Source organism: Cygnus atratus, chromosome 7 (genome assembly GCF_013377495.2).
Source record: "Cygnus atratus isolate AKBS03 ecotype Queensland, Australia chromosome 7, CAtr_DNAZoo_HiC_assembly, whole genome shotgun sequence".
NCBI classification, from domain to species: domain Eukaryota; kingdom Metazoa; phylum Chordata; class Aves; order Anseriformes; family Anatidae; genus Cygnus; species Cygnus atratus.
This window is the reverse complement of record NC_066368.1, coordinates 10837886-10862391: the sequence shown is the minus strand read 5'-3', so window position 1 is coordinate 10862391 and position 24506 is coordinate 10837886. Positions and strand designations below refer to the sequence as shown.

Here is a 24506-nt window from a genome sequence, read left to right as displayed (position 1 = left end):
CCATTTTGTTTGTGTGCGGGGCGAGCGGGGCGCTGCGCGGAGAGGGGCGGCCGGGGGCTGAGGGGCGGCGGCGGCGCGGGGAGGCGCCGGGTGCTTGTGCCGGTTCGAGGCGGTGTGGGCAGCCGGGCGGGCGCCTCCCGCACCTTCCGCGGCCATGTACATCAAGCAGGTAAGGCTCCGGCGTTCAAAACGCCCGCCCGGGCCTGGCTCGGGTGCTGCGGGCTTTGCCCTGGCCGCTTCGCTCGGTGCCGGCGGGCTGCGCGGGGAGGGCTGAGCCCGGGGCCGGCCTGAGGGCTCCCTGGGGACCCTGCGGCCGGGCAGCGTCGGTGTGCCGGCCCTGCGGGCGGCCTCGGGCTGTGGGCTCGCACCCACACCGGGCTTGTACGCGAAAGGCTGTCAGGTGTCCTTCAGTTGTTAGCTCTTTATTTTTTTTAAATCTGCTGTGGGTGCATTGAGGAAAATGTGTCTAAATTCCAAGTGCTTCTCTCTGCCCCTTCTCCTGGGAGAAACAATAGTTACCGTTTGTATTGGGGAGGAGCCCTGGGCCCCCGGGCATGGACCACTACCTGTGTGCATCAGCCTTGAAGAGCTATCTACAGCTAAAGTTCAGATAAAAAGAACGTCCTTGCATGGACTCTTGCTAGTTTGTAAGGTTATGGTTATCGTTAATATTACTGCAGTTAGTATATAACTGCAGTAGTATGTAACGATGCATATCATGGTTGACTTTTTTGGCCGCTTTCTCACCACTACCTATATATGTTCATCTCAATAAACATTTCTTTAAATGAACAATTGGTATATGATGCACGTTGCTTTAAAGACTTTGAATAAGAATTCTTTATCTACAGACTTGAATTGGAAGAAAACTAAACACTGGTGAAGATGTATAGAGTTGTAGTAAGAAGTCCAAAATAAGTCAAAGCAGGGAAAAGGAGTTTTATGGTGAGGGGGAATTTAGGTGGCCCATTAGCAATAATGTCCTAGAAGCCATAGAAGAGATGTATAACGTGTAGAGTGTGAAGCCATTGAGGGGTGACTTTGACAATATCTCTTACCTTACAGCTTCCCAAAATCATTATTAAGCTTTAAAATGATTTAGGTCTCAAAGTGAGGCTATGCAAGGCAGTAAAGAAGTTCTGAGGCTTCAGGATGTGTAGGGTGGATAAAATGAGAAGCTATCTAGAAAAAAAGCTATGTAGTAGGGGAAAATGGTATTCAGAGCCCACCTGTATTTGAAGTGTTGCCTGGGGATGTGGGTGGGAAAAGTTTGTACCTCTGTAGCAATGTCCAAGAAATAACAATTGGTTGTTTTTAGCTCTTTGTAGAGGCTTTCAAGTTCCTGTGAGAATAAAGATGAATTATTCCAGTCGGGGCATTTTTATGGTGGTATAGGAAAAGCTGGAAAAATAGTACAGACCAAACTTTTGCTAGTTCTGTTTTTTTCCCGAAGTCTGGTGAATTGGGAAGCAACATTGTTTACAAACTTCTTAACTCTTTTTTTTTTTTAAATTATAAACCAGAATGAGTCAATGTAGTTGTTTTGGCCTAGACCTGGTGGCCAGACCTGAGTAGGATTTTCTGTGTCTGCTTTCCTTGTTGAAAGCCATGGGTAATAAAGCAGAGCTTACTATTGTGAAAATGTCCCGTTTGGTAGATGGAACGGACTGTTTTTTGTGGGGTGAGGGGTGGGGTCCCATGTTAAACGATGTTGTGATTGGGATGTCTTCAGCTAGTACATCGTCTTCAACTTTCTTTCTATAGTTTGATCTACTAAATCCTGAAATCCTTAGTTGCTTCCATTACAGTTGCTTTAGATTTAGATCTGAATGCAATGCGTTTACAAAATTCCATTTTGCTTTCTAAACTTCAGCAGTTACACTGTTGAGAAATACCTTGTAACACATCCTGCTGTCTTCCCAACAAGTAATTCCTCCTTTGTATTAGTTATGGTGATGAAACATCGATGGCATTATTTTTAACACGATCTTGCTTCTGGTGGGGAAGGGCACAGAGATTAAATGTCAGTTCTGGTCCTTCTGTAAACGTTCTTGCTAAAAGATCAGCAAGTGTCAAAACTTCAGGTGCTTGGTATCTTTCTGATGTCTTACTGAGCAGAGGAAAGCCCAGGTATAGTCTTCCAGCACAGCTTTTGATGTTTGGAAAGGGTCGATTAATGCTGAGATGTGCTGGAAGCTGGATCAGTTTTGCTGCTATGTGGAATCGAAGTAGAGATGCTGACACTGTACTGTGCATATTTGGACTGACAAACCTCAAATCGCTACTAGAATGGTTGAAATTTAATGTGCTTCTAGATCCCTGCTTGCTGTGTAGCTCCCTAGCTAAATTGGTTGTGTAGGTTGTATGTGTTTATTTAGGTAGTGAATTACCCAGAACCAAAACTTCTTTATCTTACTTTTCTGTCTTTAGGCACAGTAAAACAAAAATAAGACCGTCCTGCGTATGAAATAGGTAGAATCCGATATAGTGTTTACAGTCTGTAATTCCTCTACTTAAAGAACTTGCAGGTAGATTTCTTACGCTGTATGTGGAGAGTGTTATAAAATTAACTGTAAATCTGGCCCTGGTACGATAAGTACTTGATATGTTGGGGGTTTCTTTCCTGTACGTAATATTTGATCCAAATACATTTTCTTATGTAGTTTTAGATTGTTACAAAAATACTCTCAGAACTCTCTCATTTGATGTGCTTTGACCTAGATAGGTGCCAGCATCTCTTAGGGATGGATTTTTTTTTTCCCTACATCATAGCGATACTTAGTTGAGGGGCAAGATGCTGATCTGGAGTTGGAAAGTTAAAGGGGAGGGCAGAGGGAGGGAGAGGAATCAAGTGTATTATAATATTGATGTAAGCACTCTGTAAAATCTTATAGTTTAAAAAGTGCTTAAGAACAGAGGTAAGTCTCTCATTTTTCTTGTTAGGTAATCATTCAAGGCTTTCGAAGCTACAGGGACCAAACCATTGTGGATCCATTCAGCTCAAAACATAATGTCATTGGTAAGTTCTGATGCCTCTCTTCTAACGCTAACTCGAGGTGCATTGCTGTTTCAGATGTTGATCAAATTAGTCCCTGACAGTTTTTAATATTCTTCCCATCTTTGATTAATTTATTTATATTTTCTGTATTGGAAACTTGTTTACATTTATCTGTAACCTGTCACAAGGAGCATTCAATTTACAGCAAAGAATTCAAGCATTCAATTTTTGCTGTGACAGCAGTATAGGTCTTCAGCAACTGAGTGAATTGTTCGTTCAGGCCTATGATCTCTGTATTAGGCAGTCCTCCTGTAAAGGCTGTACTTGCTAGGACCAAGAGCAGAGACCTTGTAAGGGATATTTTTTTTTTTTTGTGTACGTGTGGTAACTTTTAAGTAAGCACACCAACTACCATAAACCTGCAGAGAAAAAACAGTAAAGGTAATCTTTCTTCCAGCTTTGGAAGGTTGAATTTCTGGAATGTGGATCTACAAAAAGCGCGACACAAACTTCACAATGTTGTTTTTTATGTAATATCTAATCGAAGAGCATGTTGTTCTGCACCATTCTCACGTCTCTTCCTATTTTTGTACGTGGACGTCTGCTCCTGCTTTCTCATTTTTACTGAATTTAGTGATGGTGCGGCAACTTTGAGACTGCTGACCCAACAGAAAACAGTTAATTTTGGACGTAGAAATGTAGTAGGTAGGCTTTACTCTGAGAACTGATAAACTAGATATGACTTGAATAGCATGTTGTATTAAGTAATGTTACTTCAGTAGGAGCTAAAACTTTATCTAGATATGAGTGTTCTTTAAAAAAGAAAGGGGGGGTGCTGGAGAATCTAGCTTCACTATTGCTTGATTTAATAAAATAAAAAAAACTACCACAAAACATAGCAATTATTTTTGTGGAACGTGTGAATCTAGAGGGCTTTGGAGGCAGTGTGGTAGTTAATGTAGAGATCATGCAGGCAGGAAGGGATGAAAAGCCTAGGATGCTCGTTGCTGGAAGGCGAGCGGTTTTGAAGTTGACACAGTAGATGCCGATCTTAAAGACAAAACCTGACCCTTGCTAAAGCACTTCAGAATGTTTTTGAAGCTTTTGCTTTGAAATATAAATGGTACTTCGAGTCTTTTAAAAACAAAACATTGCTGGATTAGCAAGTGGAGAATACTTAACCCAACCTGAGTCAACTTGAGTGTGCAAGAATGTAATTTTTCTTTTTAAGTATAAAAGATTGATGCTGGAACCAGCATCTACTGGTTGATTCCACCAGGAGACCAGTATTAAAAAAATAAAAGGATGGGACTACATAGGATTGGTTTAACCATTATTCTACTTGTATAGTGTTGTAATTTGTCATTGTGATTGAATGGGGAAAGGATTGCTCAGTCTTGTTTGTAGAGAGTGACAAAGTGATCCGTCTACTAAATTTATCTCGTTCCCTTGAGATTTTGTTTTGTCTGGCTGTGTTATGTTTGGGTTCTGTTCTTGAATATTTGTGTGCAAAATTTAACATATGTTGCCACGTTAATTGATTTCAATTTGTAGTAATAAACTTTGTGTTTTAATCTTAAGTGGGAAGAAATGGATCTGGAAAAAGCAACTTCTTTTATGGTAAGGGTGAACTTCTTTATGTAATATTGGGATGGTGGTGATATAAGGGTGTTTGTGTTGTTTTTTTTTCCATAAATTGGTTTACCAGTAAGAACTCCTTGTTCTTCCTTAACAAGGAGTGGCATGATAGCGAGTCAGAAGGACATATGGTTCTCTCCCTGATAGAATAATAGAACAAAATTTGAAATATTTTACGATGTTTAGTCAGAAGGAAGACTAGAAACTTTTTATGTTTAATGCTACCTTACTAAAGGAGATCAGCCTTATCTGTAAGACCATACGGAATTGTAACACAGGACAGGGGAAGGGAAGAGGGCAAGATAACCTAGGCCCAGAGGCCTGTAAAGAGTAGGTGAGGAACTCGTGGTATGTATATCTTTGGATATGTAAATGGCTTAGTTTAGTATGGATGGGTAAGTTGGAACAACAAGATAAGAAAGAAGGAGATGGCTGGAGCATGCATAAGAACTGGGTTCAAGCAGCTAACGTAGTGAGGAAGACTACTGATGACCACCAGTGGAAACGTGCGTATATGTCAGGAACGTTCCCACATTTTGACAAATGATGGGAAATAGTATGAATGTGAGAATTATTTCTCAGAAACCTGATTGATATATTGTTTTGATTGATTATAACCCCTGTAGCCTGGACAGTTCAGCACGCACACTAGGTGGAGCGATCCCCCATGCATCCAGTGCCACAATTAAAAAATGCCTGCTTTCTAAAACTCCAAATTGAGTCTTAGAGGGTTTCTTTGACCAGCTTTTATGGTACCGGCAGATAGATCATTATATGCCAGTGATGAAAAGAAAGATCTTAATGCACTTATTAGTTACCTTCAGGTTTATCATCACTATTCAATTTCTCTTAAGAGTCTTCTAAGATTTTTTTTTAAATGGCAAAAAAGTACTTACAGGAGGAAACTGATTCTAAGTATCACCCGCATTGAAAACTGATTGTAATATTTGCAGTTACTTTACACATTCTTACTGGCTAAATTTATGGCAAAGCTTACTTGAACACGCAAACTTTTAACATATGATTATGTGGTGTGGAAGCATCAATGGAGGAGAAGAGAAGGTAGAGATGCCAGTGGACTTTGTGAAGTCAGTGTATATGAATTGCCAAGTGTTCAGTATTTTAGTGTTTTTACCCAGGCTTGTGTACTATGTATTTGTAGAGAAAAGCGTGTGAATCCTAGGTTGTTCAACATTGTTAATTGCTTATTCAATGAACTAGTACGATGGCGACAGTGAAATTTCTTCTGCGAAATTCTAGTGTACAGGAGGCTGAGTGATGAAATCCAGCAGAATTTTCTTTTCTTTGTGAAAAGAACACTAAGATATTAGTAGTGGTATGACAGTAATGTGCAATGGTATGTTTTACGGTAGGAACTGCTGAATCTCTCTCTAAAGGACAGAATAAATCCTCTGTTTTTTTTATTACAGCAATTCAGTTTGTCCTCAGTGATGAGTTCAGTCATCTTCGCCCAGAGCAGAGATTGGCTTTGTTGCATGTAAGTGACGTGTATAATAAGAAGACATCAGAATAAATGCATTTCAATCTTATAGTAAAAATGGTCAATTGCTGGGATGTAAATATTTTAACCCAGTTATTTTGGAAGCATTCTTAAACATGTTAGTTTACTTTTCTACTTTGGTAAAAGGGAATTTTATTACAAAGTAATACATTATCTTTATATATAGGTAGTTAATTTAATGCATGCTTGTGAATATCTATCCAAGATTTTCAGAACTAAAAATATATGTACAGGAACTTACATAGATGCTCTTACCTTTCAGATCCATGGAAAGAGAGGGGAACTGTAATTGTCAGGGAGAAGGGAAGATAAATGAGCTCAAAATCCTTCTAAAGAGGGAATTATCTAACCAAAATATCTCCTTTTGTAGGAAGGTACGGGCCCTCGTGTTATTTCAGCTTTTGTGGAAATTATATTTGACAATTCGGACAACAGATTGCCGGTAAGTTAAATGCTTCAGAAATAGATGATCATTTCAGACTCCAGTTCTCAGTATTATTAAAAAATAGTTAGTATGAGAGCTGCTTTTGAATTAGTTCCTGTAAAAAGTGCAATAAATGTTCTGGATTAGTTATACGTACTGCAAACAGTTAAACTTACTTGTCTTTGTTTTCTTAAGATTGATAAAGAGGAAGTCTCACTTCGCAGAGTCATTGGAGCCAAGAAGGACCAATATTTCTTAGACAAGAAAATGGTGACGTAGGTACTTCTTTGCCTTAGCTGAATGAGCTGAGCAGTATTTCTGTAAAATTACATAGTCATAGTAAACATTTGCATCTCTAGTCTGAAGCAATTTCTCATGAGTTCCATGAGCAATACTGATTTAGTTGTATAATACTGAGTACCAGTAGTTTGACATTAAGGACATCAGTCCTTGTGTAATAGACAGCAGACTTCTTTGAATTTGCAATTTAATTCGTTCATTAATATCCTGCTTAACTGCTTATATAGTGTTTTTCAGGCCTGCCTTTTTCTTCTTTTTTTAAAATAAAAGCCAATAGACTTAAGGTTGTTTCTTATCCTTCTGTGTGATACATATCTATATTTGCCACCTCTGTGTTGCGAGGTTTCTTCATCTTTTTTCCAAAGCTATAGGATTTTAGCTGGTTTCCTTTTCTATTCCAATTTCACCTTAGAATTAGGTATTATCTTACAGTTTTTTGAAGAGAACGTACATTGCATACTGTGATCATAGTACGTGATATATTGTTGTGATACTTCACTGTCACTTTTGCAGTGTTTTTAATAAATTCACAATAACGTTTCAGGAAAAATGATGTAATGAATCTTCTGGAAAGTGCTGGATTTTCTCGCAGTAACCCATACTATATTGTCAAACAAGGAAAGGTAAGATTCTTTTTCAGAAAGTGAAAGAAATTACTATCAAAAATACTATGTATCCTGGTTGGCAAACATTAGGTTTGGTTTTCTGCTGCAATAACTTAAATCTGTTTTAGTTTGAAACAATTCTTGTAGATGCATCATTGCAGGCGTTGGAGTAGTACATGTTAATTTTAAAATGAAAAAAATGCTTTAACGCAGTAAATGTTGATATTTAGAAATGATACAATCACCTTTGCAATTCCATGCAAAATAAACTTAATTCATATGACTGTATTGGTGTAAGTTCATGTATTTCTGGGCTTCAAGATGAGATGCTGACTGTAGAAAACTGTTAATACGCTAAAAACACTATGAATGGTGGGTGAAGGGAAATGTGTGGAACCGGAAAGCCTGGAAAGGGTTCACAGTGTGACCTGTGTTAATGGCACTGAGATTATATGGCTTTCAAGACCCAAGAGTGTAGCAAAGAATATCAGATCTAGAGACAAAGAACAGGAAGGACTTCTAATGGCTCACAGCAGTGGGACATGATGGAGACAGTGATAACTGCCAGCTCCAAAAGGTTACTGAAAAGACTACTCAAAAGGGGAATGCAGGAGACTTTGAGGAAGACTGGATGGCAAAAATGGTGACCTGAAGGGATGGAAAGACATGGACTGCTGATGGCTCTTGAACGGAAGGCCTTTATTGCCCTTTTTTCTCCACTACATACACTTTTCCTGTAACCCCATTGATCAGAGACCCTCAGACACGCCTCAAGCCAGCCAGCAATTGGCCACTGCCCAAAGCTCATCTTTAACACTGTATCCAAGTTAATTTATCTCGACCTTGCTCAAGTTTTTGTTTCTACCGCTTATTTCCTCATTATCTCTAATTCAGGGACGTGTGAAACAGCGCAAAGCCACCTTCAAATTCCTTTCCCACACTGACCCAGAAGTACAGCCTCTCAAATGTTTAGTAACATAAATTCTTCTACACAGCTGAATGTGTGTTTTAAAAAAAAATGGACTTCAGCTGGAAAATCACGGTTTTGTAATGGAGATTGGTACATGTGACTCTTAGAGCAAGCACAAAGTCAAAATACTAGTACTAGATTTTAGTGTAATACAAATTGGAAACAGTTACCTACTTTTGAAATAATGCAACTTCTCAAATTGTATTGAAGGAAAATGAGTTCTACCTTGGCTTTGTGTGTTTGGCTTTAGTGAGTGTTCCATGAACTGAATTGTTTTAACATTAAAAACAGGGAGGGGGAGAGGCTGTTAAGTGTGTTTTGTATGGAGGTGTTTAAACTAGCTGATTTAGCAGCAGGAATAAAGGCCTGAGCTTTAGCTCTTCTAAATATATTTTTGAGGTTGTAAGGGTTTTTGTGGTTTACATAACATTGGAGCTCCTGAGTTCTAGTAAGAACCGGTAGCATTTGAAAAACAACAAAATGAATTACAAACGGAATACTAGCAATTCTAAAGTAACTTCCTTTTAAGCGGCATGGTAGAGATCTTCCCAAAACCTTGTGCAAGCAGGCACAGCAAAAAAAAAAAAAAGTACAATCTTTGATCTGTTGACTAAGCCATATGTCTAGAGCAGGATATTGTAATTATAGACTTTGAATTTTCAGATCAACCAGATGGCCACAGCTCCTGACTCTCAGAGACTGAAATTACTAAGAGAAGTAGCTGGTACCAGAGTGTACGATGAACGTAAAGAAGAGAGTATTTCACTAATGAAAGAAACAGGTAAAAATCTCCTGGACACTGGTTCTCCTTTTTACGTTCATAACTGCTGACAAATAGTTAATCACTGGAAGAGGTTGAAGTGTTTAACTGAACTTCTGCCTTTTCTTTTCTAAAGAGGGTAAGCGAGAGAAGATCAATGAGTTGTTGAAATACATTGAAGAACGACTTCATACCCTTGAAGAGGAGAAAGAAGAGCTGGCTCAGTACCAGAAATGGGATAAAATGAGGAGAGCGTTAGAATATACAATTTATAATCAGGAGCTTAATGAAACCAGAGCTAAGCTCGATGAGGTAAAATACATTGTCTACTACAAAATTCAACGTGAGCTGTTTTGCTTTTTGCTGGTATCTGCTTATGTTCCTCAATAAAATCCTGTTCATGTCCTTTGCTAATTCAACAAACTATGCTTGTCTTTCTGAAACTAGAAGTTTACTAAAACAGTTTTGCTAATTAAGCTACTTTCCCTGCAGCTCTCTGCCAAGAGAGAGACAAGTGGAGAGAAGTCCAGGCAGCTGAGAGATGCACAGCAAGATGCTAGAGATAAAATGGAGGTAAAAATACTTAAAACGAGGGGTGTCTTTTTCCTTTCCGTTAGATTCTTTATTTTTCTTGTGTATGTAAGCATTTTATCGAAGTCTGAATTTAGACACAGACTCCAGAGTAATTTGACTACAAATGAAAAGAGCTCTTACACTTAGAGCTTTAACTAGTAAAGTTAAAAATTAATTTCTAATCTATGCCTTCATCCTATTTGGAAATGGGAGAAATTTATTGTATTTCTTGGTGTATCTTGATCTACGTAATGCTCATGACTTAGATACTGAAATGTGCATATAGTGCTTAAAATTCTACATACTTAAATTTGCATAGGAAATAGAACGGCAAGTTCGTGAGCTGAAGACAAAGATTTCTGCAATGAAAGAAGAGAAAGAACAACTTAGTGCTGAAAGACAGGAGCAGATTAAACAGAGGACTAAACTAGAGCTTAAGGCCAAAGACCTGCAGGACGAATTAGCTGGCAACAGTGAACAAAGGGTACGTAACTATAATGAGTGAATAAAAGGTGGTTGGTGCAAGGTAGTATGTTTGTACCTTGAAGACATTTTAGCTTTACATTCTAAGTTTTGTTTTTCAGCTGTAGCCTTTCATTACTTTGTAAGCTTTGCAGAACAGGTATCTTAAGTTTTTGGCATGTCTTCTTACTAATTGTAACTGAATTCACTTAACTGTTGAAACAATGTAGTATCAGATACTTGTAAGACTGCAAAATTCCATTGCTTGAATTATTCTTCAGAATTACGTATTTATCTAATGATAGAGTTTTTGATACTACCTCACTTTAAATATCGCTTTGTTTCACTTTCAGAAAAGACTGTTAAAAGAGAGGCAAAAGCTTCTTGAGAAAATTGAGGAGAAACAGAAAGAATTAGCAGAAACGGAGCCAAAATTCAACAGTGTAAAAGAAAAAGAAGAGAGAGGAATTGCTAGGTCTGTGGTGTTCTACAATGGGAACTCAAAGCACTTTAGAAAGAACCAAGATAACTAGCAGAACAGCCGTGTGTGATATGTTCAGAGTTGTACTTAATATTTCAGAAAGGGGTGTCTGTATGTCCTCGTGTAAAGAAGCCTCCTTTAGTGTTGGGTGTTAAGGTTGGGGGAAGTCAGTATTCAATGAACTTAATTTTCAGCCTTCACAATTTTGTGGAATTTTATGGACTTGATGTTTTATGAAGTCTTTTGGGTGGTTTTATTGTTTATAATGTGATCCTTCTCTTTTTGTTACTGATTTGGTGCTTAATCTTTAGAGCATGGTTTGACAGTTCTGGAAATTTCTTACGGTAATTCTCAATGCTTTTTCTTAATATATTCAAGAGTTCTTCATAATACAGCATGTGTTCCCCTTCTCAAAATAGACTTGCACAGGCTACGCAGGAAAGAACAGATCTTTATGCAAAACAAGGTCGGGGAAGCCAGTTCACATCCAAAGAAGAAAGGGATAAGTGGATAAAGAAAGAACTGAAGTCTCTAGATCAAGCCATCAATGACAAGAAGCGGCAGATTGCAGCTATACACAAGGATTTGGAGGATACAGAGGCAAATAAGGAGAAAAATTTGGAACAGTACAGTGTAAGTATAATTATAATGAATACAGGGTTTTCTGATGGGGTGTAGTCTTTCAAAAATCTGTTTTGGAAATGCCTGCAGATAAACTCTGGATTCCCCTCAACACTGCCTCAAACTTTGTTGCTTATATTTACTTTCTTTCTGTTTTTGTTTTTTTTTTTCCATGAAGTGTTTGGCCTGAGTTTTCAGAGACATAACCTGCTTTGCTCTTGTTTATGATGAATGTGGCCATTCCATATGGATAACAATTTGTTATGTTTTTATAGAGGTTGGGTGTCTTCCCTCTTCAGGGAAGACGAGAACAGTATCTTTCAAACTCTGCTGCCAATGCTCTCTTTACCTTTGCATCACAACTGCAGCTGGTTAGCAGTTGGGTCCCTATCGGTGGCAGAAGGATAAGCTTTCAGTATTATCTGCATAACTTTTAGATTTTAGTTCCCGTGCATTCAGAAACAGCTGTAACTGCAAATACAGCAGTGCACTCCAAAAACATCGCTTTTGCTAGGAGCTGCAGGAGTGAAACTTGGGGTAATCTTTCACTTAGGGTAAGAGAGCATCCATTGCTCATGTTGTCACCCTGTGTGTGCTGATGGACAGCATTTGTTGTCTTTGTGTCATATATCTACTGAAATCAAGGATCAGTCTGAAAAAAGATCTAGGAATATAGTTTAAAAAGAATAGTGTTCTGGTAAAATACCTGATGTAGGCCTCACCCATGTAGCGTAAGTAATGATTCTGAGTTGATTTTTGAAACAAGTAACATTTACCACTGATTGTAACGTTATTGTATGGCTCAATAGGAATTATTAGATGGAAGTGAAGATGTTAAATTTGAAGTGACCTTGATTCCTTTAATAAAAATATCTTGCTTTTCTTCTCCTGAGGGAAGGTTGATTTATGCTCAAGCTAAAGGAGTTACATAAGGTGTCTTGGGTGAAACTCCATGGGGAACTTGCAAAGTTGGGTTGGAAAAACTTCTGTTACTTGAGAGAGTAGCTGGTCCTCCTGGATGTAGATTACATTTTCATAGTTATCTGCATGCTAGCCCCAAGCTGCTTTGAGAATGGCAGGTGTTATAATGAGGAAGGGGCGGAGGTCTGTGCATTTGCTTCAACAGCATGCTTTTGATGGCAGCTGTGGTAAAGCACAAATACTGCTGGAAAGCAAGCTGAAATTTTGACTAATATCAGCATGGTGTGATATGCAAGACTAGTATGTATGTTCTTATCGGAAGTGGTACTTCAGAACTTGGCTATACATGGTTGTATATGATAGTTACTGTTTTGATATAGTTTCGTGCAATGACCTAGTGAGCTGTTTCATTGTATAACACGTGCAGTTTGTGCCTCCTTTGCAGTCTGTTTGATCACTTCAACTTGCTGCTGCTCACTTGCTGCCAAAGATGATTTTATTCTTAGTACTTTTATAGTTTGTAACTATTTGTTTTGTGAAAAGCTTTGTAAGAATTGTTTCTGAATTCTAAGTAGTAATTGTTAGTATTGAATTTGATGGGGGGGGTGGGGGTGGAATTTTACCTGAAAAGAGCTGTAGTTTCATAGTGATCTCTTCTTTGTGTTAGAAACTGGACCAGGATCTTAATGAAGTGAAGGCTCGTGTTGAAGAACTGGACAGAAAGTACTATGAAGTGAAAAATAAAAAGGATGAACTACAGAGCGAAAGAAAGTTAGTAATTAATTGAAATATGTCTGAATCTCACTTAATGTGAAGGACCCCAACTGTGTAGTTGTTCACATGGCATGTAGGTATGTTTTTAAGTATAGCCATGTCTGAACTTCTGCACTTAGCCTTCCCATTCAATTAGCAGTCGTTAGATTTAAAAAAAAAAAAAAAAAAAGATTTCATTCACCTTTAAAATACTTATGCTTTATGTATGCAGTTATCTATGGAGAGAGGAGAACGCAGAGCAACAAGCTCTTGCTGCGAAGCGGGAGGACTTAGAAAAGAAACAGCAGCTTCTCAGAGCAGCAACAGGAAAGGTAAGATGCCTTGTGATAATTCCATGTGGAAGCTTTTCTTTCCCATCCTAATGGAAAAGTCAGAGTAACCTTCTAAAGATAGCTATGATGGTAAGACTAACCAAATAACTAAGATGGATAAATTGTATCTGTAGGCTGAGTTTTTTTCAAATATTTCTAGCTCTAGAAGTATTTTGAAATTAGTTTATCAGCTTTGTAAGCTTAAGATAATAGAGGAGAGGTGAGGAGACCAGGTAGATATGGAATACTTCTCAATACTTTTGATATATATATATTCCTTTTAAAAAAAAAAAAAAAAGGAAACAGACCCTAAGATGTGATATGCTCAACTATTTAGGTTTCTTACTTTAAAGCAGCAACTCCTGATTAGTCAGCAGGAGTTTGTTGAGAAAGGAGGTTACCTTTTTCTAGAAGTTGAAGATAAAATGAATGTGTTTTCTAGCTTTTGTAATTGCAATGCAATAATGACTTATGCTTTAACAGGCCATTTTGAATGGTATAGACAGCATAAACAAGGTTTTGGAGCACTTCCGTCGAAAAGGCATAAACCAGCATGTTCTAAATGGCTATCATGGCATTGTGATGAACAACTTTGAATGTGAACCAGCTTTCTACACTTGTGTTGAAGTTACTGCGGGGAACAGGTAATTACTCTTCAGTGTTACTTACGTCGATGCAGCTGCAGTGTTGCAATCAAATCTGGTGCTCCTTCCCGCTTTTTTTGAGAGTTTTTTTGCTTTCCTTGTAATCTTGAGCTTTGGTCTTCCTCTTTTCAAACTCTGTTATATAGCATCATTTAGAACTTCAAGAAGGAACTAAGAAGAATTCTGCCTATTTTAAAAACTTGATCCTAGCCTCTTAAACTCGTTCCAGGGTGGGAGGGAGTTTGGGGGGGAGCAGGGAGGCAAGGTCCAAGACCCATGGTCCAGATACTTGCCAGAAGCTGTCCACTGTAGAGCATTCTACAGTAAGTAATGCTGATGTTTCACTGTAACAATAGGAGTTATTTCACTTATGCTAGAAAATTGCATGGGAAAGGATAGCTTTTAAGTAGCAGTTGCCAGTTTAGACACCAGAAAAAGGTGTGTTCAGTGAGTCTTCAAGTAATATATTCCAGGAGTGTCCATTGGCACCATCTCAAGTTCTGAATTAATTCATCTTTTTTGTGTGTAATCAGTCCCTGGTCCAGTTCATGCTAATACTTGTTCAAAAATTTGAAATGCTGCCCCTCATCTAAAACACCTGTGTATGTGAATTTTTATTTTTTTAAAGTACTTCATGGCTCTCCCTGAATCCTGTGGTCACCAGAGGTTTGGAAAAAAGCAATAATAAGCGAACTAATTCAGCTTGCAAAGGAGAGATCACATTTCAGTCCTTCTGATGCTAGTCTGTCATGCACAGGGTTATAGATGTAGTCATCTTTTCTCTTGTTTGTGTACTGAGGGTTGAGACAAACTCTGTAAACTCATGCAAACAAAGCTGAATAGTGGGTGAATTGAAGTGGTATGGAGGACAGAGGTTTACAGTTGGACCAAAAAAAAAGCTATGTGCACGTAGTTAGTGAGCTGCTTTCGTGACTGGATAGTAGAATGTAAAAATCTTCAGTGATCTTGTTCTAATAAGGCTACTGCAATCTGCTTATTTAGTCTTAAGGCACAAAAATAAACTGGAGCAAGTGCAGTGTGGCTGTACAGTGAGTGATACGTGACGTTACCTGCCTGCTTAATGTTCACATACAAATATATCTGTGCTTCTAGCACCGTCATGCTTTTGCTTGTTTCTTGGACTTGTTAATTAGGTTATTTTATCACATCGTGGATTCTGATGAAGTCAGTACAAAAATCTTAATGGAATTTAACAAAATGAACCTTCCTGGAGAAGTTACTTTCCTCCCTTTGAACAAGCTGGATGTTCGAGATACTGCTTATCCTGAGACTAATGTGAGTGTTCATTTTGAGCCTTCCTCTATTTTTTCCGTAAATATAAGCCTTTGTTGTTTGAACTGTGTGTGCCTATTGCCCATTATATTCTTTGGTGCTGAATGTTTGCAATTAAATACTGCAACTAATGTATCACTTCCCAGTATTGAAAACCCTTTGATAGCAAAACACTTTTTTTGCCAGGTATTTCTTTTTCAAAGTTGAATTTTCCTTTCTGAGTACATAGGTGTTAATAAAAGGAAGAGTTTTCCTATAACCTGACAACTAATTGCATAGATTATTAAATTTTAATTCTTTAATTTGAAAGCCTGCCATGGATGAAAGTTGAATGGAAGGATAGTGTCCTGTCACAGCTGTGGACACTTTCTCAAAGTTATTTGAAATGATTTGTGCTTTTATATTTAAAAAAGACCTTCAGTGACAACTACTTAAAAAGTAGCTCAAACATTTCAAGGAAGAATCTGCTCACATTCAAAACTTAGTGAATTAATTGTTTAAATATAATGACTTCCTACAATAATCATGGTAGAGTAAGTTATTTAAAAATTGCTACTTTCCTTTTTTCCTTGGATAAATACAGGAAAAAGCAAACAAAAGAATCGGATTTCTAGCGTGCTTATTTTGGGAGGGCTTTACTAGTAGTAATTAACTGTATTAATGTTTGTAACCTGTTCTCTACAGACAGGTCTCTCTTTTTTGGAGGAGGATTTTTTTCGCTGCCAATAAATGATACATATTAAGCTTGTTTCTGTAGTAATTTAATACTCAGATAAGATTCCCAGCAGACTCGTAGATGACTTAATGCTCGAGCCTAGCTGTTGAAGACTGAAATTGCAAAATATTGCACTTGATTTCCATACAGTGTTTGTCTTGAATGTTCAGTCAGTGTGTCATCTTCTTACCGATTTCCAAAGTAATCGTTCACAATATTGTGCTTTGAGTTCAGGGTTTGACAGTTCTCTGTATCGTGATATGCAGAGCTCCAGAAGTCTTCATTCTAGAAATCTGATTGTGAAGACAAACATTCATCTTCAGTGATTTACAGATACGCTTAACTTTAAAGAATACGGTGTTATAAGGCAGATTGCATTGCATTTTTACTCTTGATGTAGCTTTTATTTCTAGGGCTCTCTTCAAATGTGCTTGAATTAGTTGCAATTTGCTTGCCGTATTTATATTACTGCACTCTTCTCACTAAAATAACTGTAACTTCAGGATGCCATTCCTATGATCAGTAAACTGAGATACAATCCAAGATTTGACAAAGCTTTCAAACATGTATTTGGAAAGACTCTAATTTGCCGTAGCATGGAAGTATCTACCCAGCTGGCCAGAGCTTTCACCATGGACTGTATTACTCTGGAAGGTAAATGTTGCAATTTTATAAGTTATTTATTGGAAAAATGCGAGTGTTGAGGTTCATTAAACATAGTCTGTTAGTGTTGTCAAAATAATGTTATTTTAAATAATATACCTGACTGATATATACAAGGCTGCAGTTGGCAGAATACTAAAAATATAGAATATCTTCACAAGTCCCTGAATTATCTTATGATCTAAAAGTTAGTAGCTATGTATTTCCATCCTGAGAATTGCAAAGCAGGTTAGGTTTATAGGCATATTCTTTCAAATTTAGCAGTCATGTGTTTCCTGGAATATTTCTGGTGTGTTCCACCAACTTGAAATAGCTTTGAGGGTGTGAATGCATGGCTTTAATTACTTGGAAGTGCAAGGTGGACTATTCCACATGCCAGGTGCATGTTATGTTCTCTAAAATGATTTATACGTCTTGGTAATTGCCTACTCCTGGAGGGCAGACTCCATGCACTCTTATTGTTTGTCCCCCCTGCCCCATAAGTCTAAGACTTTTAAAGCTGGTAGTTCTAGGCACTTACATTTTCTCCTTATATAAACACTTTCTTGTAAGGTGCATGGTTTCTTATTTAATTTTAAGCGCTAGCTTTTTTTTTAAAGGCAGTAATAGCAATCTATTGGTCTTGAGGAATGAAATACTTTCAGTTGAATACCAAAAAAAAACGTTTAACTTATAATAAATACTTTTACATAATATTTTTCAAGTAATGTAACACTGCATGACACTAATGCAGCATTTCTTCAGGTTGTTTGAAATGTTCAAGTTTTTCTGCGAAGTTGTATTATAAAAACCTCTCTAAATAATATGGAGAATATATGATGTGCAGTTCATAGTCTCATTCTGTTTTGCTGTTTAGGTGATCAAGTCAGCCATCGTGGTGCTTTGACTGGAGGTTATTATGACACAAGAAAGTCTCGGCTAGAATTGCAAAAAGATGTTAGAAAGGCAGAAGAAGAACTTGGTGAACTTGAAGCAAAACTCAATGAAAACTTGCGCAGAAACATTGAAAATATCCTTTTGTTTTTCTTGGGAAAGGTTGTGTGATGACTGCTTTCATTTTGCAGTTGCAGTAATGGATGAGAAACAGATTGACTTTTGTAAATGTTATGTATTAGTGGTGGCGTTTATGACTGCTTGTGCAACCTGGTTCTGTGTGTTATTGTATGGATTTTAATAACAAAAGTCAAAGTAGAAACAAACAGAAGCCCTGCATGTGGAAATTGGGATCACCAGTGAAAATAACAGATTCTAAAATACAAAACTGTTTTTGTGTCAGGATTGCATTTTTTTAAACTAATTCTTAGGTTGATGCAAATAGTTAAGAAATAGTTTTCTATACAACTGCTTTTGGTAAAATTTCCATACCAGGGAAATAAAACGGAAACGTAGTAATTGAAACATTGAGTGCTTCTAAGCTGTCATCCATGTCTCAGTATTAACTGACCTTAATACAATCAGGACTTTACCTTGCTTGCTTTGAAGGGAATAGGAGCACATGCGAATTTGATGCAGGAGTGCCTGTAATGCATCTTGTCCAGTATTTTGCTTCTGAGAGGCTGGTCACCAGGTTTCAGAACAAGGGAGCTTTGTTAATGTGTCACCATTAATGTTTGGTCTTGGTCTTTCAAGCTTAGAGATGAGGTTAAACACTATGATGCTTTCTACTCCTTTGTTATAGTAACTGCTATAACCAGGTATTCTTGTTATCTGTGGTAACCTTCACTGCCTCTTCCGACTTGTGCTATATTTTTAGTACTTGTGTCCTGAATTGCTACATTACATAGCCAGCATACGCTGGGGATGGTGGTGTGGAGGGCACTATTCTATAATCAAGCAGAGAGTTGTTTGACAGTCCTGGTCTTTTAGTCTGTTTGTATGAGAAGTCAAATAACTGTCACCTTTTTCTGGAAGCTCGTTAATGCTGTAGCATCATCTTGAGGTCTAGTACCTGGAATTTGGGGGTAGAAGTGGTTTATGCAATTTTCTTCTGTTTTTGAGGTCATTAAGTCCTTTTGACCTGTATGACAGTTGGCATAAAAACTACTCTTTGCCTCAGATTTGAGTAAGGGTTAATTGCAGTGTTACATCTGTACTTCTATGTTTTGCAAGATCCAAGGTTTTCCTTACAAGTTTAAATGTGTATATTCTGAGTGCTGTGTTGGAAAAGTTAACGGGAAAATCAAGCTTTATGGTTTGTTCTTGGTGTTGATAAGGGTCATGAAGTTACTTTTGCTGATAGTTCTCGATTTCTTCTGTGCAACTGAATATTTTAATTTATTTTGTGAGTTCAGATGAATATGGCAAAGGGAGTAAAAACTAAAGTTACTAGTAGATATGAAATGCATTTAAGATGGAATTTTCCTTAGCCCACTGTATGGATTAATAATGAAATTGACCAGCTAATGAACCAAATGCAGCAAATTGAGACGCAGCAGAGAAAGTTCAAAGCCTCTCGAGACAGTATTTTATCAGAAATGAAAATGTTGAAGGAGAAGAGGCAGCAGTCTGAAAAGACATTTATGCCTAAGGTACAGTAAAATGATATTGAATGTCATTACTGGTTTTATATTATTGTTTCGTTGATGTGATTGATAAATTTGCATTCCTCTCTGGTTAACATCATAATTGAAATGTGAAAAGATGATTAGAGATAGTCACAGTAAATATTTACATAAATAGAAAAGTGAAATTCATAAATCTGTGGGCTGCTCTGAGGAATTATTCTGTCTAATACCTGTTCCATAGCAACGCAGCTTACAGAGCTTGGAGGCAAGTTTACATGCTATGGAATCAACTAGAGAATCGCTAAAAGCAGAACTGGGGACCGATTTGTTGTCTCAACTCAGTCTTGAAGATCAGAAACGTGTGGATGCTCTTAATGATGAAATTCGGCAACTACAGCAAGTAAGAGGAGAAATGAAAATGTCTTGTCATTGACTGTGGTACCTTCCCAATAAAAACTTATTTTGGTCATTTTGTGTGAAAAGTCACTAGTGCTGAATGTATTGTAACTGAGTAGTGCTCTGCCAGGTGGGGGTTGGTACACCTGGAGTTTTCTCATCTGCTAAGTATATTTGTATGTTTTCCTTAAATGCTGGGTGAATTTTACAACGTACAGTTTTGGTTATTTCTACCTGCTAAAGTTAGAGTGACAATCCAAAGATCTGCAATATTCTCATACGCAGAATTCTGTGAAGAATGGGTTTGTTTTAATTTTTAACAAGGGAAAAATGAATTAAGAGTCAGTTGAGACAACGAATATACTTTTTTTTTTTTCAGGAAAACAGACAGCTTTTGAATGAGAGGATTAAACTAGAAGGCATTATCACAAGAGTTGAAACATACCTCAATGAAAATCTGAGAAAACGCTTAGATCAAGTGGAACAAGTAAGGGTTTTGTTTTCAGTGCATTTTTGCAGTTTGTTTTTGTTTATTTCCAGAGCTTTGATGTATTAATGATTAGATAAATATGTATTCATCTTTCTTTGTAATCGGTGGTATTTCTTGCTTCCCTTAATCCAAGCTGAGTTGCGTGTTTTACTTAAATCTCAGCGTGCTATTTGAGGAACATGTGAAATACTGACCAAAAAAATCCTGTCTATATATACTGCCTATGTGTAGGCACAGTATATATAGAACAGAGCTATCATAATGATGATCTGGTTAAAGATTTAAGTATAAAGATTTAACTATTCTCTAAAGCTGTACTAAAATATTTTAAGTTACATGTAAAATAGTGGAAGATAAGTTGGTTATCTGGCTTACACTTTTGTTCCCTTCCGATACGGAAGCTTGATGGCATTTACTTTGTTCTATAGGAACTGAATGAACTACGAGAAACAGAAGGTGGCACAGTTCTTACAGCCACAACATCAGAACTTGAGGCTATCAACAAAAGAGTGAAAGATACTATGGCACGGTCAGATGGTTGGTAACGCTACTTACTCAGAGAAAAATCTCTAGTGTTTTGAAAGTTCATGCATATTGTAATATGAGAAGTAATGATAAATTTTGAGTAGGCTATAGTAGTTGCATAGTGTGCAACAGACTTTTTGGAACATGATTCAAAAGATAAATGAAGCAAGATTTTGTGCAAATCAAACTAGTCGAGTGTCTGCAATTGCACGCTGTAATACCAACAAGTAGGTATTAGTGATAACAGAATTTTGGCTTCAGGGTGTAATGCTTATGAGGCAACCTTTGTACAAGTCATGATCTTGTACAGTTATTTTTGAATTTTGCCCTAACAGTCTAAAACTAAGTTACTGTCAAATGGGAAATAGTATCTGTGTGGTTCACACTCATTTTTGCCTGTCTTTCTAGACTTTAACAATAACAGCCTTTGTGTTTAAGCTGTGTATGTATGGTGGAAGGGAAGAGGGAATCTTAACTTTTTGTCTTGAAGTTAATTTTCTGTTCATTTCATAATAGATTTTCTTTAAATCGTCTCTTTTTCATAAATCGTTGGATGGATAATTGCGGATTTTATGCAGGTATGTAGACTTAGCACTTTGTGCTTTTCCCCAATATCTCAGATCTGGATAATTCCATTGACAAAACAGAAGCAGGAATTAAAGAGCTGCAGAAGAGCATGGAGCGCTGGAAGAACATGGAAAAGGAGCATATGGATGCCATTAACCATGACACAAAAGAACTTGAAAAAATGACTAACAGGCAAGGGATGCTCCTCAAGAAGAAGGAAGAATGCATGAAGAAAATCCGAGAACTGGGTTCTCTTCCACAGGAGGCTTTTGAAAAGTATCAGACACTAAGTTTAAAGCAGGTAATAAATGTGGTTGGTTTCATGCTATTGAGGGGGGAGAAAAAAAGCAAAAAAGGTACTGATCTAAAATACTAGTTTCATCTACATCTTGCGTGTCAAATGTGGCTAGAATTGCAAATAACTTTGTTACTGTTTTTCCATACACAGTTATTCCGCAAGCTGGAGCAGTGCAATACAGAACTGAAGAAGTACAGTCATGTTAATAAAAAAGCTTTAGACCAGTTTGTAAATTTCTCAGAGCAGAAGGAAAAACTGATAAAAAGACAAGAGGAACTGGATAGGGGCTACAAATCCATCATGGAGCTGATGAATGTGCTTGAGCTTAGGAAATATGAGGCTATTCAGCTGACTTTCAAACAGGTAACAAGATGACAACAGTAGTAAAGACTAGTTGAAATACTCCCCTCAGCTATATGAGAAGAAACATACACTAAGTGTGGCTGTTACATAGTAATAAAAGACAGCATCGTGTAATTTTTGTGGGTTTAATGCAGAAAAAAGAAAAAAGCTGGCATTTTAAGTAGCTGCTGCTGTTGACTATGTTGACATTCTAGCTGCTTTTTAGACCTTTTAAATGCTTCCTTTCTGTTGACTGTACTTTGTACAGCCCTTTCTGGGGAAGGTCTAGTGATACATTCTCTAGATTTTAGTTAAGCCTTCCCTAATGCTATTAAAGGATTGTAAGTGCAAAGTGTGTGAAGGCTTCTCCTACACATTTGCTTAACTGACATCTTATCTGAAGCTTACCGAAGTAAATCGCTTATCAAACAGCTTTTGCTGTTTTCCATTTGAATTCTACCATCTTGTTGAAGGAAAAAAAAGGTGAAGAATGTCGTACTACAAAAGCAGTTGGCTTAGGCCATGTTTTTAGACCAACTGTTGTATCCTGTTAACTCGTGCTTAAGTTTGAATGTGGATCTTCCCATTTTTGAAACAAATACTGTCTGACAGCATGTAAGAACAGCTGTTGTTTGCACTTGATTTCATGATATAAAAATGATTGTTTCCTTTAAGGTGTCAAAAAATTTCAGTGAAGTATTCCAGAAGTTAGTCCCTGGTGGCAAGGCCACATTAGTGATGAAGAAAGGAGATGTGGAAGGCAGTCAGTCCCAGGATGAAGGCGAAGGCAGTACGGAGAGTGAAAGGGGATCTGGATCACAGAGCAGTGTTCCATCTGTAGACCAGTTCACTGGAGTTGGCATAAGGGTAAGGAGAAGTATTTGCGTTTCCATACTTTGAGTATTCTTTTAAATGACAGTTTTCCCATTTTAAAAAGAGTAATAATTAATTAGTCCTGTTCATCTTCCTGTTGCATTGTTTTCCTCTAGGTATCATTCACAGGGAAGCAGGGTGAAATGAGAGAAATGCAGCAACTTTCAGGTGGACAGAAATCCCTAGTAGCTCTAGCCCTGATATTTGCTATCCAGAAATGTGATCCAGCCCCATTTTACTTGTTTGATGAAATTGACCAAGCCTTGGATGCTCAGCACAGAAAAGCTGTTTCAGGTAACTATCTACCTTGTACTCATCTTTCGTGTGTTTGAAATGACAGTCTGTCTTCTAATACTTGCTATCTCGGGTGAAAGCTTTTTTATCACGAAGGCACACTTTCAAATATCCCAACACGTGTTAGAATTTAACTTTGTGCTTTCCAAAACTTTTGCGGACTCAGGTTTTGGGTAGAAGCTCTGTATTGGCATTACAGCTTCTAAAGAGTCTCCTTACTATGCTTTAGCGTGGTAGAACTAGTCCTGGTTTTGAAATAAAGTAGGTTGAAAAATGAACTTTTAGCTCACCACATTAATTTGGAAAAACGCTTTATCTGTTTTCTATTATAGAAGTTTAATACCCAGTGATCCTTGCTGAATGGTTGAATTTATCAGAGTTAAGACTGGAATTAATGATGATACTTAAACCTGGCATTGGTCCTTTCTTGAATGTTTTTCATATTGACCAAATGTTCACTTTAAATAAGGAACAGCAAACTTCTGTCTGTCTCGTATGAAGACATATCCTACTTTAGTAGAGAGATGACATTAATAAAGAATCTTATGTTCTTGTTTAGATATGATTATGGAACTAGCTGAACACGCTCAGTTTATTACAACAACTTTTAGGCCTGAACTGCTAGAGTCAGCTGACAAGTTCTATGGTGTAAAATTCAGAAACAAGGTAAACAATTTTTAATTATGGTGTTTACTGAGAACGTTATTAACCTGTGCATTACAATAAGAGTTGGAAGGGAATCTGTCTTATAACTAGAAATGCAACACTGAAATATCACAGTCTAGTGTTGGAGTTTTCTCCTTCCAAGTTTAAATGTCTGCAATTGTCTCTTCTCTTTAAAAGGAGACTAGAAATTCATTGTAAGCTTATTGCTGAGTCGACTGGAGCTTTTGTAAATAAGGCTGTTTTATTCTGTAGGCAGCTACTTATAATTATATTTCTTCTTGTTCCACCAGGTTAGTCATATTGATGTGATCACAGCAGAAATGGCCAAAGACTTCGTAGAAGATGACACCACGCATGGTTAAACAAAATTGTATTTACTGCTTGTTTGGAAGATGTGTATAGTGCGATGTTTATGCCACGGAACTGTAAATTAAAAAATATGAAGCATTTAGTCCTTGTTTCAAAATAGTTTTTGAACATACGTTTTAACCAAGACCCCAGAAGGCTTAGTTTCAAAGGAGCTTGAGTATCCCTTTTGTCTCTGCTGTATTTTATAAGATAATTGTTAATGTTACCTTTATACAGTACCTGTAGTTTACAAAACTTTCTCTTCCCTGAAATCTTTTGTAAAGTGGCTGTTGCTGTTTTAAAGCTTTTTAGAAAGTGCTAGCTCTTCCTTCCTAAGTATAACTTTATCATTTATACTGCCTCACCTGTTTTCTTAATGGCTTCAATTAAAATGATTGGTTTTATTGCTGTAACTTGTATGCAAGTGTATGGTCTATGTTGTCTGTCTTCAGAGTTCTGCTGAGACAAAGTAAATACTGTTGGTCATATTGGAGCTGTTCATTTCAGAAGCATGAGACAAAACCTTTT

The 24506-nt window shown here is 37.4% G+C and overlaps 1 protein-coding gene across 1 annotated transcript; it reads left to right on the top strand.

Moving 5' to 3' along the window:
• The first annotated feature begins 5 nt into the window (after nucleotides 1-5).
• Nucleotides 6-24394, top strand: SMC3 (structural maintenance of chromosomes 3). The gene is made up of 29 exons (XM_035547559.2): nucleotides 6-169; nucleotides 2944-3019; nucleotides 4580-4618; nucleotides 6067-6134; nucleotides 6529-6600; nucleotides 6778-6857; nucleotides 7427-7505; nucleotides 9121-9238; nucleotides 9354-9529; nucleotides 9710-9790; nucleotides 10110-10274; nucleotides 10606-10727; nucleotides 11153-11366; nucleotides 12943-13046; nucleotides 13261-13360; nucleotides 13844-14004; nucleotides 15159-15300; nucleotides 16516-16666; nucleotides 17532-17684; nucleotides 19052-19203; nucleotides 19421-19579; nucleotides 19955-20062; nucleotides 20494-20602; nucleotides 21211-21458; nucleotides 21606-21818; nucleotides 22473-22664; nucleotides 22787-22964; nucleotides 23524-23630; nucleotides 23921-24394. The coding sequence occupies exons 1-29, from the start codon at nucleotides 155-157 to the stop codon at nucleotides 23990-23992; spliced, it is 3654 nt and encodes a 1217-aa protein (XP_035403452.1). The 5' UTR covers nucleotides 6-154; the 3' UTR covers nucleotides 23993-24394.
• Nucleotides 24395-24506: the final 112 nt, after the last annotated feature.